The sequence below is a fragment of the Petaurus breviceps genome, unplaced genomic scaffold, assembly GCF_028583685.1.
Source record: "Petaurus breviceps papuanus isolate PSGF00001 unplaced genomic scaffold, PetGlider_PUasm1.0 174, whole genome shotgun sequence".
NCBI lineage: Eukaryota > Metazoa > Chordata > Mammalia > Diprotodontia > Petauridae > Petaurus > Petaurus breviceps.
The window spans coordinates 21874573-21889963 of NW_027185761.1; the positions used below are offsets into that span (position 1 = coordinate 21874573).

The following is a 15391-nucleotide window of genomic DNA, read 5'->3' on the forward strand; positions in this document are numbered from 1 at the left end:
TACTAGTGGAAATGATATGATAGAAGAGGTGTCCAGCTGTCCTGCCTCCGTTCCCCAGGATCATAGGACCTTTCCATTTGACTGGCAGCTGAAATCTTCCAAAGGTGCTGCCCTCCCCCAGGGCTTCTCTGTTTGCATGTCAGGCCTGAGTGCAGTGTTGTACACAGTAAGAGCTTAATAAATGAGCAATTCATTCATCTCTTCATACACCACTGAAATCACAGGTCCAGTCCCTATCTCCTAGAGATGAATTAGAGTAAGTCATTGTCTCTTCAAGGAAACATACACACATCCACACTCACACTCACACACACACATCCACACTCACACACACATCCACAATCACATATATACACACTTTCTCTCTCACACATAGGTACACTCACTTCCTTCCCACACTACTGCTCTCTCCACCTGGTCCACAGCTGGGAGAGGGAGCCCTGGAAGGGTCCAAGCCCCCGCCCCCCCATTCATCTTTGTTCCTACATATTTGTATAAGGATCATCATTTTCAAAGGGCTTTCAGTCCATCATCTCATTTGATCCTCTCAGCATCTTCCATAAGGGAAACAGGACAGGGATTATTATATCCATTTTACAGATCAATCGAATCCAACATTTATTAAGCACCTATTATATACTACAGCATACTATAGTACTATTACATACAAAACACTGTGGGCTAAACCACCAGAGATATAATAACACAATAAAAAACACGCCCTGTCCTCCAATAGCTTACATTTTACTACATTTAAACAGAGAAGAACGGGCCCAACAATCTGAGAACAGAGCAAATCCTCCTCCACAGGGAAGATGGTGCCAATACTCATTCCGCAGCCTGTGCCAGTATGGAGCCCCTTCGGATTTGGGCCCTCAATCATCGCCAGAAGGGCTCTGTCTCCCCCCCCCCCACCGCCGCCTTTTGTTCCAGATGGTAAGTCTTGCCAGGTAACCAAAAAGCCAGGGCTCTGGACTCACCAATGCAGTCCTTCAGGAGGACATCGACAGGTTGGGGCTGGTCCGAGATGGTGAATTTAATGGCGGTGACGACAGTGCTACGCGCATGTGGTGAACCTGGTGGGACCCACAAGAAAACATGACCCAAGGGGAAAAGGGCCAATTCAAGATAACGGTCACGGCATTGTGGGTGGGGCTGGACCCTCTTAGGCTCCCTCACTCCTTCCCCTCTGCCTCCACCGGAAGCCCAGTCTCCCTCCCCCCACATCTCTCAGGGAGAGTCATGTCAACACTTCATTCCTGGGCTGGTGCTCCTTTGGATCTGAAACCTGCTGGGGCAGCCCTGGCCTTTACCCTCTTCTGTTCTCGGTGGTCAGGGAGAACACATGAGAAAGAACCTTATTTACTATCAGCTCTCAATTATCCACTCTGAGGAATGGGAACAAGAGGGATACATAACAGACGTTCCAGCCCACTGCCATTTCGGAGTGGGGTGTGAAATGTGGTATCTTTCCCAGGATTATTTTTGCAGTGTATTCCGAGATAAAGCACATTCTGGCTCTGAAACCGGCCAGTGTCAAGACCCAGGGATTTAGTTACCTGGTGGGGAAATGAAAGAGGGAGCCAAATAACAACCACAGAGCCTGGCCTTGGAGTGGGGAAGCCCTGGGTTCGGGTCCTACCCCTAATACATGTTGGCTGTGTGGCCCTGGGCAAATCACAACCTCCCAGAGCTCCGGGTGACTCTCCAAGACAAGGAGGCACAGAACAAGGGCTGCTTTTCTGGCAACAGTGGAGCTCCCTGTACTCATGAGGAAATCATAGGTCTGGACCCAAAAGCAGTAACATTCTGGGGGGCAGTGATAATTGCACTATCTACATCACAGGGTAACTGAGAAGAAAGGACTCACAGAGTGCTATAGAAATAACAATGATGACATGTAGCATTTATATAGTGCTTTGAAGTGTGCAAAAAGCTTTACAACATTATCTCATCTGACTTTCACAACATCCCTGAGAGGTAAGTGCTATTTCATTCCCATTTTACAGTTGAGAAAACTGAGGGAGACAGAGATCAAGTGACATTGTCAAAATGAGGCTGAATTCTGTAGGCTGCCCCATCTAAAGTAGGCAGTGATCTCTGCGAAGCAGGGGACCATGGCTATGAAATATTGCATATATTGTCAGGGACAGTTTTTTATACTGCTTGGTTTTTCTGTTTTTTGTTTTTCCCAAGTGGGGTGGAATGAAGCCAGAATGGGCCTTTAAAATATGAGACCCCCCTGCCCCCGTGGATAACAAAGAGCTGACTTGCTTTCCCCTTTGCTTCTTTCCTAGATGACAAGATGATCATGGAGACACTTTGAGGAGGGGAGAGGAAGCAATCTGTGGGAGTTCCATGTGATTCTGGGTCCCTCTGATCCCACCCTGCACCTAGCCCCTTTTTTACCTGCAAGGAGCTGCTTCTGCAGCTGGGGCAGCAGCTGGGAGGGGTTCACCAGGGCCAGCTTCCCCAGGCACTCGGCCACCACATTGCGGGTACCTTCCTCCGTACACTCGCAGTGCCTGAAGAGCAGGGCCCAGATGTCGTCCACGTAGGGCTTGAGGCCTTCTGCTGGGGCTGCCCCAATGGTCTCCTTCAGAGAGTGTAGTAGAAGGTACTGCCTCTTGGGCTGGGCACCAATCTCCCCGAGCAGGAAGGGCAGGTATTCAGGGAGGTTCTGGGCACCCACACAGCCCAGAGCGTAGGAGGCTGCTGACCTCACCTCTTCATTCAGCGATGAGAAAGCCTCCAGCAGAACTATTTTCAGCTCCCGCTGGGGCCCCATCTCAGCCACCACATGACCCATCTCGGCCAGTGCCAGGAAGGCCAAGACCTTGACACTTGCACTGGAGCGGTGGGACTGGGCATCCCGGATGAACTGGCCCACGGTGCCTGTTGCCTCCTGGGGACAGGCACCTACCAAGGCTGCCAAGCACTTGGCCACCGAATGGTGCGCCTGTTTGTGGAGGGGAGGGGAATTCAGACCCGAGTTGTAGATGGGGTTCATGAGCTGCTTCTTCAGCTCACAGAAGCTCAGGCGTGGAAGGCGCGTGCCCACCAGGGCCTGGAAGAAGGCTGTGATGGCATTCAGCGCTCCAGCCTGCAACAGCGGTGAGTAGACCAGCTGCAGGACTTCAGAAAGGATGGGGCTGCTGCCCCTGGATAGCGCGGAGGGGTGAGCCTGGGCCAGGGTGGTGAGGAAGCCCACGGCCATCTGTGCCACGTGCATGTCGCTCTCCCCAATGAGCGGGGGCAGCTCCACCAGCACCGTCTCAATCGTGGCTGGCGGCAGCGCAGTCCTGTAATTCCGTGCTAGGACATCAAGGGCCGCCAGGGTAGCCAGCTTCAGGGCCCGCTGGTTCTTCCGCAGGAAGGAAGCCAAGATGGGCAAAATGTCATCGATAATGGGCTGCAGGTCAACCCGCAGCGGGGATCCTGCCACCAGAATCAGTGCCTTGACCGTGGGCAGCCGAGTGATCTCATTCTTTAGCCGCTCCAGGAAAATGAGCAGGGTGGTCTTGAGCTCGCCCCCCAGCCAGTCTCTCAGGTGGGCCATGATATGGCCCATGCAAGCAATGGCTCGCTCCTTCACCTCCTGGTCCAGGTCAGCTGCCTTCAGCCTCATGAGGGTAGCAGTGAATATCTCCCTGACATAGGGCTGGGGGTCCAACATCAAGGGCCGGTCCAGAGGCCGGAGGACCTTCACCAACTGCTGGGTCACCAGCAAAGCCTCTGATGTTATCTTGTAGAAAGGGTCAGACACACAGGCCACCACTGGGGGCAGCAGGACTGGCAGGTGGGCATGGAAGGCCTCAGGAGGATGGGTACACAGGAGGACATGCAGGAAGGCCAAGGTATCAATCCGCATGTTAGAAGAGCTGGCCCTGTCTGTCAGGGAGAAGATAATGCCTAGAGCCAAAAGGTACGGGGGAGAGAAAATGGGGACAATATCACCAGAAGAAGCAGACTCTTTCTGGAGAATCCCTGCGACTCAGCATCACCAAGCCTCTGCCCCCCATTCCCTATCACAGAATGTCTAGTTAACGTAACCCCTGACTCAGCACCGTCCTTCGTATGTCTGGGGAATTCATCTATGTGATGGAGTGTCTTGTTTACACAGAAATCACAGCGTGGGTGCTTTGGTTGTCTCAACAATACAGCAAAAACTCTATGCCAACTATCCTTTCACCCAAACCTCCTTGTGATTCGTAGCCAGAGACCTGGGTAAGAATTTGGTTTTATAGTGTCATGGGTTTGAGCTGGAATGGACCTTACAGGCCTAACCTCATTTTATCACTGAGGAGACTTGAGGCCCAGAGGAGGGTAGTGCCTTGATTTGAACTTGGGTTTTCTTGACTTCTAATACAGCTTTCTAGTATTAATGGGGTCCCAAAAATTATGGGACAAAAACTACAGTGAAGACGCTTTCCTTCTCCAAGCCTAGAGAAGACGCCTTCCTTCCTACTCTAGGCCCAGAGAAGACGCCTTCCTTCCTACTCTAGGCCCAGAGAAGACGCCTGCCTTCCTTCTCCAGGCCTAGAGAAGACACCTTCCTTCCTACTCCAGGCCTAGAGAAGACGCCTGCCTTCCTTCTCCAGGCCTAGAGAAGACACCTTCCTTCCTTCTCCAGGCCTAGAGAGAACGCCTTCTTTCCTTCTCCAAGTCTAAAGAAGATGCCTTCTGTCTTCTCCTGAAGTCTTTGGCTAATGGAAATCCTCAGTGTAGCTACAGCTTTGAATTGGGTGAGGGTCTGGACAGTGACCAGGGTTATCAGAATACAGGATGTGGTGGGAGGCAGAGATGCCAGTCTCCATAACCAGACGAGGGGTGGGATTACGGTGATCACAGGATCACAGATTTTGAGCTGGGAGGGGGACCTAGTTTAGGGGTCTGCAAACTATAGCCCATGGGCCAAATCTTGCCCACCACCTAGCTTTGCTTGGCCCCATAAGCCAAGAATGCTTTTTACATTTTTATATATAGAAGCAGCAGGCTGGATTTGGCCTTTGGGCCAAAATTTGCTAACCCTTGAGCTAGTACAAGACTCTTATTTTACAGATGAGGAAACTGAGGCCCAGAGGGGCCAAGATCACAAAGCCAGGATTTGATTCTGGGTCTTCAGACTCCAATCCTGAGCTCTTTCCAAAGCACCACTCTGACAGAAGTGATCCTGACCAGGACTGGCATGGGGGAGGGTGGATCTGTGTCTGTTTAGGAGGTCTGCCCAGCTCCCCAAAAGAAGGATGCTACCCCCAGCCCGGTTACCTGGCACCAAGGCAGGAATATGCTCGGCCAGGCTCCCAGGCAGGACTCCAGCCAGTTCTGTGAGGACGCTAAAGCAGCCTTGGCGGGACTTGATACTCCGGTCCTTGAGTTGTCTCTGGAGAGCCTTGACAATATGGGGCACCTGCAGGACATCTGAGGTGCTCAGTGACCAGCAGGAGCCTCTCTCCCTCCCTGCTCCCAAGCACCAAGGCCCTCCCACGAAGCTCCTCTTCTGTCTCCGTTGTCCTTTAGGCTCACAAAAAGGCTCCTGGTCTGAAGCTGGCAGAGCCTGGGGTGGCCCTGGTCCCAGGACCAGAGATCTGGAGCTTCAAGGGGCCCCAGGGGTCTTCTAGTCCAACTTCCTCATTTCACTGATGATACAAACTAAGGCCCAGAAAAGAGAAATGATTGCCCAGGTGGCTAACAGCAGACAAGGGATCTGAAGCCAGTCCCTCTGGAGTCCAAACCCAATTCTCATCCTCTCATACCCTCAGAAGAATGACATAGATTCAGCCAGTGAAGGAAGAATGAAGAAGGTTCACATGACACCATCTCTACTTATCAAAGCCCTCTGGGACTGTAAGGCACCTGGGAATTGAGAATTCCCAGATCTGAGGGAGAATTGTACATTTTAAAAATTTAACTTAAATTTAATAATTAATAATCAAATTTTTATTTTGTTATTTGGTCATTTCAGTCATGTCTGATCCTTTGTGGTCCCGTTAGGATTTTTTTTTCTTTTGCAAAGATACTGGGGTGATTTGCCATTTCCTTTTCCAGTTCATTTTACAGATGAGGAAACTGAGGCCAACAGGTTAAGTGACTTGCCCAGGGTCACACAGCTAGTAAGTGTCTGAGGCCAGATTTGAACTCATCCTCCTGACTCCAGGCCCAGTGCTATATCACTGTACTACCTAGCTGCTCATTAATTTAATTAGTATTAAATCCAAGATTATAGAATTGAAGGAGGAAGGCCCTATCGGCCTCTCTTCCTCTACGCAGCTCATAGAGTCAAGTGGAAGGGAATCTTAAGAGATCATTAAGTCTAACTCCCTTATTTTAAAGATGAGGAAAGGGCAAGAACCCAGGCTCGCACAAACAGGGACCCAAGCAGGGTCTGAAGGCTGGTTTTCTGTCTTTTTAGGAGCCTCCAAAAGAGCAGGCACCTAGCTGATCAGTCACTACAGGGGGGTGGGAGGAAGGGAAGACCCTCTGCGAGCCCAAAGGACACAGAGAGGGCTGTGCAGCTAGGGGTGACAGTTACTGGGACTGCACCAATCCTTCCTGGTCTCAATAGCCCTCCTGTGCCCACCTCCCTCCTCCTGATCAGGGCCCCACGCATGGGGGGATCCCCACGATCCTGAGGTCCCTCCAGCAAAGATGCCCTGTCCCAGATCCCCACTGTGCCCACCTCCCTCCTCCTGATCATGGGGGGGACCCCAAAAGAGCACCACGATCCTGAGGTCCCTCCAGCAAAGGCTTCCCGCCCTGGACCCCTGCTGTGCCTATTCTCCCGGCCCGGCTTCCCCACCTGATTCTGCAGCATGGTGAGGGGCACGTTTTCCTTGCCGGCCACCTCCGACGTCCGGAGCCAGCTCTGCCCGGGGTGCGTCTGTCTCAGCAGCGAGATGTAGGCCCCAAAGATGTCGGCCTTGACGTTCTCCTCCCGTTCCTTGAACCTGCTGATGAGTGCTGGCGAGAGGACCTCGTAGAAGTCCTGTAGCAGGTCATGCCTCGTGCTAATGATGGCGGCCACACACTTGGCCGCTGCCCGTCGGACCTTCCAGCTCATGTCGTCATCGTCACTGTATTCATCGTCACTTTCTGGGGACGGCAGAACCACACGGGCTTTCACAGGGCTAACATCTCATGTTAAACGGGGAGACCCCTATTTATTATTACTAATAGCATTTCTCCTATGATTACCCGTCCATTATATCGTTATTATCAATGACTGCATTAACATAATATATTGTAATGATACTAATTATAACAATAATTAATAACAATGGTTGTCAACGATATCACTAATTAAAAGCTGCCGTGTACACAGCGCTTTAAAATTTAAAGATTCTTTGTGGATATGCTCCCATCTGAGCCTGCCAATCAACCATGTGCCAGGCCATAGGCGTCTAAGTCAGAGCCTAGTTCAACCCTGCCACTGTCCCTACCTACCTACAAAGGTGTGACCTTGGGCAAATTGCTTGACCTCTCTGGGCCTCAGTTTCTTCCCTTACTAGATGGCTATTTCTATGCCTAAATCTGTTAACCAAAAAAAAAACCATCACAAGTCCGTGAGACAGGCATTGCAACTCCCATATTATTGTTCTCATTTTACAGATGAGGAAACTGAGGATCACAGAGGTAAGTTAACTTGTTCAGAGTCACACAGCTAGTAGGAGTCAGAGGGAGGATTTGAATGCAGGTCTTTCTGACTCTAGCATTCTAACCACTATGCCATGCTGCCTCTTGGAAAATAGTAACCAGGAAATGGGGATTTTCTGGTGGGAAATCAGCTCTGAGATGTTGGTATTGGAGAGCAAGATAAGGTGGTCGTGCCCAGTGGGTGAGCCTCTCTAGAAGTTACCTCCAAGTGTGTAAAACACAGGAGCACAGACCAGAGAGGCCGGGGCGCTGGGTAAAGCACAGTGACAAACTGGACACTACAGGTTCCATCTAGATAACACTGACTCCCCAGGACGTGGTCGCCACCCTTGGTTTTCATCCTTTTACCTCTCCCAAAGAGCTCACTGGCCCCCTGAAGGCCACGAGTGAATGGCCAGCCCCAAATGACATGCACTGCCAGGCCCAGAAGCAGAACCAGACTCCTGCTGCAGTCAACCATGCTGGGGTCTCTCTTCCCTAGGTAGCACGCATGGGGCAGGGTCCCAGGGCAATGGGGCCATGGCAGAAGGCCTGCAAAGATGCCAATGATAGTCACATGTGCTCTTCCGAATGGTCATGAAGACACACAGAAAGAAACTCAGCCAGAGACCAAGCGACTCATAGACAGACAGGACAGACATATAGATCTTCAGAGACACACCACACTACTCCCTTCTCGTTCTGTCTCCTCCTCCATCTCTCCCTCTCTCTTCTCTTTACTTCCTTCCCTCTCCTTCTTTCTCCTCTCCCTCCCACCTTTTTTCTTTTCCTTCTCTTTTTCTGAACCCTGTCTTTCCCTTCTCCTCCTCTCTCTTCTTCCCCCTACTCTCTTTTTTCATAACATTCACAAAAACTCCCTTCCTACTTCTCCTAAGTACCAGAGATCTGTGATCCCACGATTCCCTAAACCAAGAACGCTTATCTAAACACCTCTAGGACCACTTTTGAGACATTTCATTCCCGAAAATTCCTCCTCTTTCCTCCAGATCCAAGAGGAACTGTAATGATTGGGATTGGGTCAGGGCTCTGGAGACTTGGACTGAGGCCCCTAGGCAGGAGGTGAGGAATTTTTCCCCAAAGAAAGTATTCTTATTAGTTTTTGTTTACCTGACATTGATGGTAGCTTTTCTCTCTCTCAACACACACACACATGCATGCACGCACACACGCACGCACATGCTCACGCACTCACACACATGCTCACACACACAGGTGCACAGGGAATGAAGGTCAGGAGTGTCTGCAGAGGGGGAAGTCACTGGATTGGTGAGCCGAGTCAAATAGCAATTAATTGATATGTCCTTTCAAGGAATGAATGGGTTGACTTGATTACTGTTCCCTGAGCTAGAGGGGGAAGATGGGCAGCATGACATGAGGATGGGTGGCCTGGGTCCAGGCAGAAAGAGGGAAGGCTCACCAATCAGCCAGGGCCCCAGAGCAATGGCAGGTGGGCTTTCCAGTCAGAGCTGCTGAAAGGCTGCCCTTTATGATACACGGTAGGTATCAGATGTTTTACTATCCCCTGCTCCCTGCTACAATCACACCTCATTCCAGGTGGAGAAAGCCTATCTCCTCACCATTTTCTTGCTCTTTGGCTCTGGAAGAAAGGGCCTTCCCAGGGGTAAGGGGCTGAGGCTCAGAGAAAGGCTGGTAACCCCCTGCTCTGCCAGCACCGACTCCCAGTATTTGGGTCCTGAGCTCCAGGAGGCCCTTCAGAGGTCTGTGGTTTGGTGGGAACTCAGCAGGGAGTGGCAGAAGGTCTGGACAAAGAACCTGAAGAAGGGTCTGAGATCAGTCCCGGCTGGGCCATTGACTCAGTGCAACTCACAGAGCCTGTGCTAGCGGAGGAAGGAGGATGAGGGCTGAGGAAGACCCAGTCTCTGCCATCATAGAGTTCATGCTCCTACAAGGGTAGAGTATAAACGGAGAAAGGCACCAAGAAGAGGGAGAATGTGCAGGCTTGGCATCAGGAAGACCCGAATTCAAATCCCATCCCCATCGCATCAATGTCCATATTTGTAAAGTGGAGATAACCCATGCCCTTGCCCCATCCCAGCAGCTGCAGTTACCTTGTTCATCATCTTCTCTGCCTTCTGTCTCCATCATCTCATCCTCATCACTGTCATAGTTGTAGTTGGGGTCATGGGTCAGGTACTTCAAGCAGAGGTTGGTCACGCTGGGAATGTAGGGTCCCATCTCTTTGGGACACCTGGAGGTTGGATGGAGAGAGGGAATAGTCAATTCTGTACACAGCGGGAGTGAGGGGCTTAGATTACTCTCCTAGAATGAGTGGTTTCCAGAGGCCTGGGCTACACTCATTACCCATCCCCAATGCCTTCCTTAGAAGTAGAGAGAATTGGCCCTTGAGATTTGGGCTGAAAATTTAGCTAACAGACAAGTTCACAGCATGTGACTCTAGTCTCATTTTATGGATGAAGGAACTGGGAGCTAGCAGGGTCAAGTAATTTGTCTGAGATCACCCAGACAGTGACAGAAATCCAGGCATAGAACCCAGACCTCCTGACTTAGTGTCTTGGCCAGCACTGACTGTACCTGGCAGTACTCCTACAATTGACCTCCAAGGCTTTTCTCTCCATCCCCTAATCCCCACCCTCAAATACAGGCCTCTCTCCCTGGTTGATGGGATTTAGTGGCCTTAGTCTCAAAATTGGGAGGTTCTCTGCCAAATGGTCTATCTTCTTCTTTAGCTACCCCAAACCAGACACTTTCTCTTGTGGGCCACAACCAGCCCCCTTAAGGAAGCGTGTGTGTGTGTGTGTGTGTGTGTGTGTGTGTGTGTGTGTGCGTGCAACAGGCAATTAGAATTTGGTTTGAACCCATGACTTGACTCCCAATTCTGGACTTTTCCCCCCATCACACCTCCCTTGCCTCCCTTTGAGGCTCTGCATGAGTGGAGAGAGAAAACATGACCACTTCCTCCACCGATAAGTTACAAGTCCCTTGGCTTCCAAGTCAATTCAATTAAAAAACATTCGTTGAGATCCTACCATATACTTGAGGTCAGAAAGGGGCAAAGATGGCACTGGCTCTTAAAAAGCTTAGAGTTTTATAGAAGGGATTCAACACACACACAAATGGGCTGGACCAATTGAATGTAAGCTCTGTGAGGGCAGAATCGTTTCACTTCTGCCTTTGTATGGCCAGGATCTAGCACACAGGAGGTGCCTAAAAAATGCTTCTTACTTGACTTTGATTACAATGAGATCCCTTCCTGCACAGAAATTCAAGGGTTCTTTGGTCTTTTGTTTTTATTTATGTTTATTACTTATAGCTAAGGCTTATTTAAAGAGAGGGAGGAAAATGTTTCCAGGAGGTCAGAGAAGAACAGGGAGGAAATAGCTTCAGTGTGTGTGCCCAGGACTACCTCAGCCCCCACCCCCCTTACCCCCACCCCAGAGACTGAATCAAATCAGGGCTTCAAATTCGGGACAGGCAGGACCCCAGGGCAGCCCTACCTCCTCACAAAGGACTCGAAGGCTTGGAAGCAATATTCTCGGAGCTCGTCATCTTCCACAGCACAAAACTTCACCACTAAAGGGACAATCCTTGGCAGGTGGGCACCTGCAGGATGGAAAGAGAAGAGAAGGGCTGAGGCCCACCCGACAAAACATGCCCCCTGGCTGCCAAGGGGCATGGCCCAGCCCTCAGGCTCCCTCAAACTCTGCCTGTTCCATCCCAGGAGTCCAAAATCCCAGAACTTTGATTTATAGATTATAACAAGTCTAGATTCACTTCAGGGCAGACCCTAAACCCCCAGGGGCTTTTCATTCCATCCCCAAAAAGGCTTAGAACAAAGGCCTGGGCTAGGAGCTTTGTTCTGCAAGATTCAAGGACTCTCATGAACAGATTAAAAGTGAAGGAATCAGGCCCAGGAAATCAATACATATGGATCAATAGATCAACATATGCTCCAATGACTACAGCAATGAGGGAAAGAAAAACAAAACAATGAAAGTGAGTGAAGAAGAAATGGGAAGGCACCTTCCTCCACTCCCACAATCCTTTGTACAAGTGGAGGATGGCCGGTGAGGGCTGTGGGATATAAAATCAGATTTTTTTTTAAATTAGTTTAATGTTTTTGGAAATTTTTTTCTACTTTTTTTTCTTCCTTTCCTTCCTCTTTGGGAAGAAGCAGGGAGAAGGATACAGTTGGAAATACGGATGATACAAAAAACAATAGTTACCGAGAAAAAAATGTTTTAAAGTGACTGGTTTGCAGTATTCAGGACAGAGAGCCAAGAGGCAGAAACCAACTGACCCCACTCCTGCCTCAGGAGTACAATGTTCCCCGTCCTTCCCACTCCCCTCTCCAAAGTCCAGGTGCTCTCTGTGGTCCTGGCAGCCTCCAGAGTGAAGGAGAATCCACAGTCAGCCAAACCAGGCCAGGTAACAGGTGCCATTGTTCCGGGACCATTCCCTAAATCTCTTTTCCCATCCTTGGCACTTGGCTTCTACCTTTAGGCCTTTGTTCCTAACCCTGGCACTTACATCACTTCCCATTCATCTCTCATAAGCCTCCCCTTCTAGGTCAGTCCCTCCCAGAGGTTGGAGGCACCTGAAAGCACTTTCATTTGAAGCTTTAGAAAGAAAAGTCAGTATAGGAAAACCTATGGAACAGCTGTACTGGGCTTGTTTCTTAGAATCATGGGTAATTAGGAGGAGCTCCAAGTCCTAAATAGGCCAGCTGTTCCCCTCTTAAGCAGCTCAGTTTTAAAACGTTCTTCCCTGTATTTTCCCCAATGTTTGACAGCTTTGCTAATTATAACCGCAGTACCAGGAAACAAGTGACTATTTGCCATTATCTCAATTCCTTATTGAGACAGTTTGTGGGGATTTTGTTTTTGTTTGTTTTAAATCTTGGCTGTAGAAATTTTCCACAAAGTTGGAGTTCTGTACAAAATAAGCTACACTTTCCATAATGCTTGTTTGCAGAATAAATGGCGCTATTCATTAGAAGGGGAAAAAACATGCAGGCCTCAGCTGTTTTTCCTGCCTTTACATTTTGGGCCCGTGGGAGCCCACATCCTTCCTTGGCTTGGCTCGGCTGTCTCTTTACTGTAGGAAGTGCCCATTTTCTGGGGGCCAGTCTGTCCTCAACTCTCCTCCGGGCATTCTACTTCCCACCTGGGAACCCGTCACCGCTCCCCTTCCTCAGTGAGCTCCCCTTCCTCAGTGAGCCCCTCTCCCTGGCCTTCCCTCCCTCGGAGTGCCAGAAGCTCCATACCAACACGATGGCCCGCCTGCCTGCTGATGCCTCCAATACACTGGATGTAGGTACGGGTGGTGGAAGTGGACGCATCTCCCTCCAGCTCGGCCAGCAGCTGCTCCATGAGCTCCGAGAATAGGCTGGTGCTACAGGTCATAACCAGGTGGCCCAGAGCCACAATGGCCCGCTTACGCACTGCCAGGCGGGGGCTGGTGAGCTGTGGGACCAGGCAGTGCAGGATGGAGGAGTGGAAGGAGAAGAGGGCCCCGCCCAACCTGTGACCAAAGGAAGGGGGAGGTGGACGATGGAGTCACACTCCAGTCTCTGGGCTCAATTTCCCCACTTCTGTCCCCCCAACACCCAGCCCACAACCTACCCCATTTCACAATGGCCAGCTAAGCAGTGAGGGCACTTGGCCTCTACCTGGCCTCCCTCATCCTCACCTGAACCCTAGGACATAGGTTGAGTGGGGATAGGAAGCTTTAGTCCTAGAGAGGTCAAGGGACTTGACTGAGGGTCCAGAGCATGGCCAGTCAATTAATTCTAGAATCCAGGGCTCGGCCTCCTAACCCCAGGCCCAAGAAGGCTATGTGGAAGGTATTTCAGTGGGAAGTGTGTTATCTGCCACTTTCCGACAGAGAACTGGCCCAGCTTTACCAGGCAGTGGGTGCCCCCGCAGCTAGAGACGTGTTTTAGAGACAGGCAGGGTCCACATTGAAGGATAAATGGAATTTAAAATGAGAAAAACCATGAAAGAGAATGTTTTCTACAGGTTATCTCTCAGCCACTCCTGATTCTGCCTGGGCCTCCCCTATCACTGCCCTCCCAATCTAAAGCCCCATCTGGCAGAGGGTGCCCCAGGTGTCTACACTCTCTCAGCCTCAGTAAACAATCTGCCCCAATGCTTGACAACACTGCCTTCCCCTCCTATCCTCCTAACCAGGCCAATCCAAGACTCCACCTGATGGTGAGAACTCCAGGCATCTACACTTTCTGGGCCCCAGCAAAACAGCTCATCCCTGATGCCAAAAACCCAGGCAGGACAGAAGAAGGACAACTAGGAACCAAATGCCTTGAGTTCTAGTCACTGATTTACCACTAACTGTGTGACCTTGGACAAGTCACAATCTGCTACTCGGTGAGCTTCTTTGCTTGTCAGTGCCTTCCTGCACTGCCTTCCACAAAGGAATGTTGTAGGGATTAAACAAGATCAGGAATATAAAAAAATTTGAAAAGTCCAAAGTCCTCTAAAAAACGCAGTCTGGGGCCCAACCTTCAGGCCTCTTTCCTTACCTACTTAGCATGTCTGATAAGATATCCAGAGCCTCCAATTGCACAGACACATCTTCTTGCTTCCCAATAGCTCCTGTAAGCTGGGATGTGATCTTTTTACACACGTTGGCTGCCATGGCAGAGCCTGGAACATGAAGGTGAGAAATGAGCAAGGAAGTGCCAAAAGGCCTCCACTTCTGGGACACTGATCCCAGCGTGTGGAATGCACACACAGCCAGATAATATCTACACTATGCCAGGCACATAAGGAGCTTAATAAATGCTTCTTTCCCCTTCCCCTTCCCTCCAATCGTCCTCAATCATCAACAAGGTCTGGGCTTTTGAGGTTTCAGTGGGTATGGCTCCATCCTAATACTAGTTACAGCTTTTAGGCTGATAAGGTAAAGCCATATCAGAAAGCATGGGGTGCTGGAAATCGTGCTAGATTTGGAGGCTGAGGGTTCAAATCTCTGCTTTGCCACTGGGTGACCTCCTCAAGGCTGCAGAGCTACTAATCATCAGGGACAGGACAGTGGGGAGGATATAGGTCTAGAGAAAGAGGCCCTGCCTTTGCTACTTGCCTCTGTTTCTTCATCTGAAAAATGAGGGTGTTCCTGGACTAGGGGACCTCTAAGGTCCCTTCCAGCTGGAGACAGCAAGGCCAGGGTGTCACCATTGCACTCTCCTGCCTGCCTCCGATATGTGTTCTTGTCTCCCATTAGAGTGTAGGCCTCTTGGAGGCAGGCAAGTCTTTCTTTTTCGTATTTGCATCTCCAGTGTGTAGCAGAGTAAGCCCTTAATAATAATTTTTTTCCTTTGTTGCAAATGCTGCTGCACCAACCTGAACAAACCCCAGTGTGAGAATGAGATTTTCCTCTTAGTTTAAAACCCCATGAAGCTTGTCAAGCAGGGCTCTGCTGGAGGCACGATTTAAAGAGATCTGGGTGATGTAACAGCCGAGCTCCAGGATCAAAGGGTAGCAGAAGTAGCAGAAGCCTGGTGGGCCATGGGCTCCAGCCCTTCCCTTTAGAGATAAGTAACCCCAGGGAAAGAGAGGGGAACCGAGAGCAGGGCTCTCCTGGCTCCCAATTCACTGGTCTTGGCAGAGTACTGGTCCATGCCTCAGGCATGACAATAACAATAATAGCTTTCATTTATATAGGCCAGCTAGCTGGTAGGGTGGATGGAGTGCTGAGCCTGGAGACAGGAAGACCTGAGTTCAAATCTAGCCTCAGAATA

At 50.2% G+C, this 15391-nt stretch overlaps 1 protein-coding gene across 1 annotated transcript in view; it reads right to left on the reverse strand.

Annotated features, from left to right (window-relative positions):
- Positions 1-15391, reverse strand: part of CAND2 (cullin associated and neddylation dissociated 2 (putative)) — a 51455-nt gene that overhangs the window by 12004 nt on the left and 24060 nt on the right. Inside the window, exons 4-11 of the mRNA XM_069083889.1 lie at positions 14174-14297; positions 12899-13155; positions 11130-11235; positions 9723-9862; positions 6800-7092; positions 5269-5410; positions 2410-3912; positions 981-1076 (exon numbers count right to left, since the gene is read on the reverse strand). Coding sequence (XP_068939990.1) covers positions 981-1076; positions 2410-3912; positions 5269-5410; positions 6800-7092; positions 9723-9862; positions 11130-11235; positions 12899-13155; positions 14174-14297 — 2661 coding nt within the window. The remainder of the gene's footprint in view (positions 1-980; positions 1077-2409; positions 3913-5268; positions 5411-6799; positions 7093-9722; positions 9863-11129; positions 11236-12898; positions 13156-14173; positions 14298-15391) is intronic.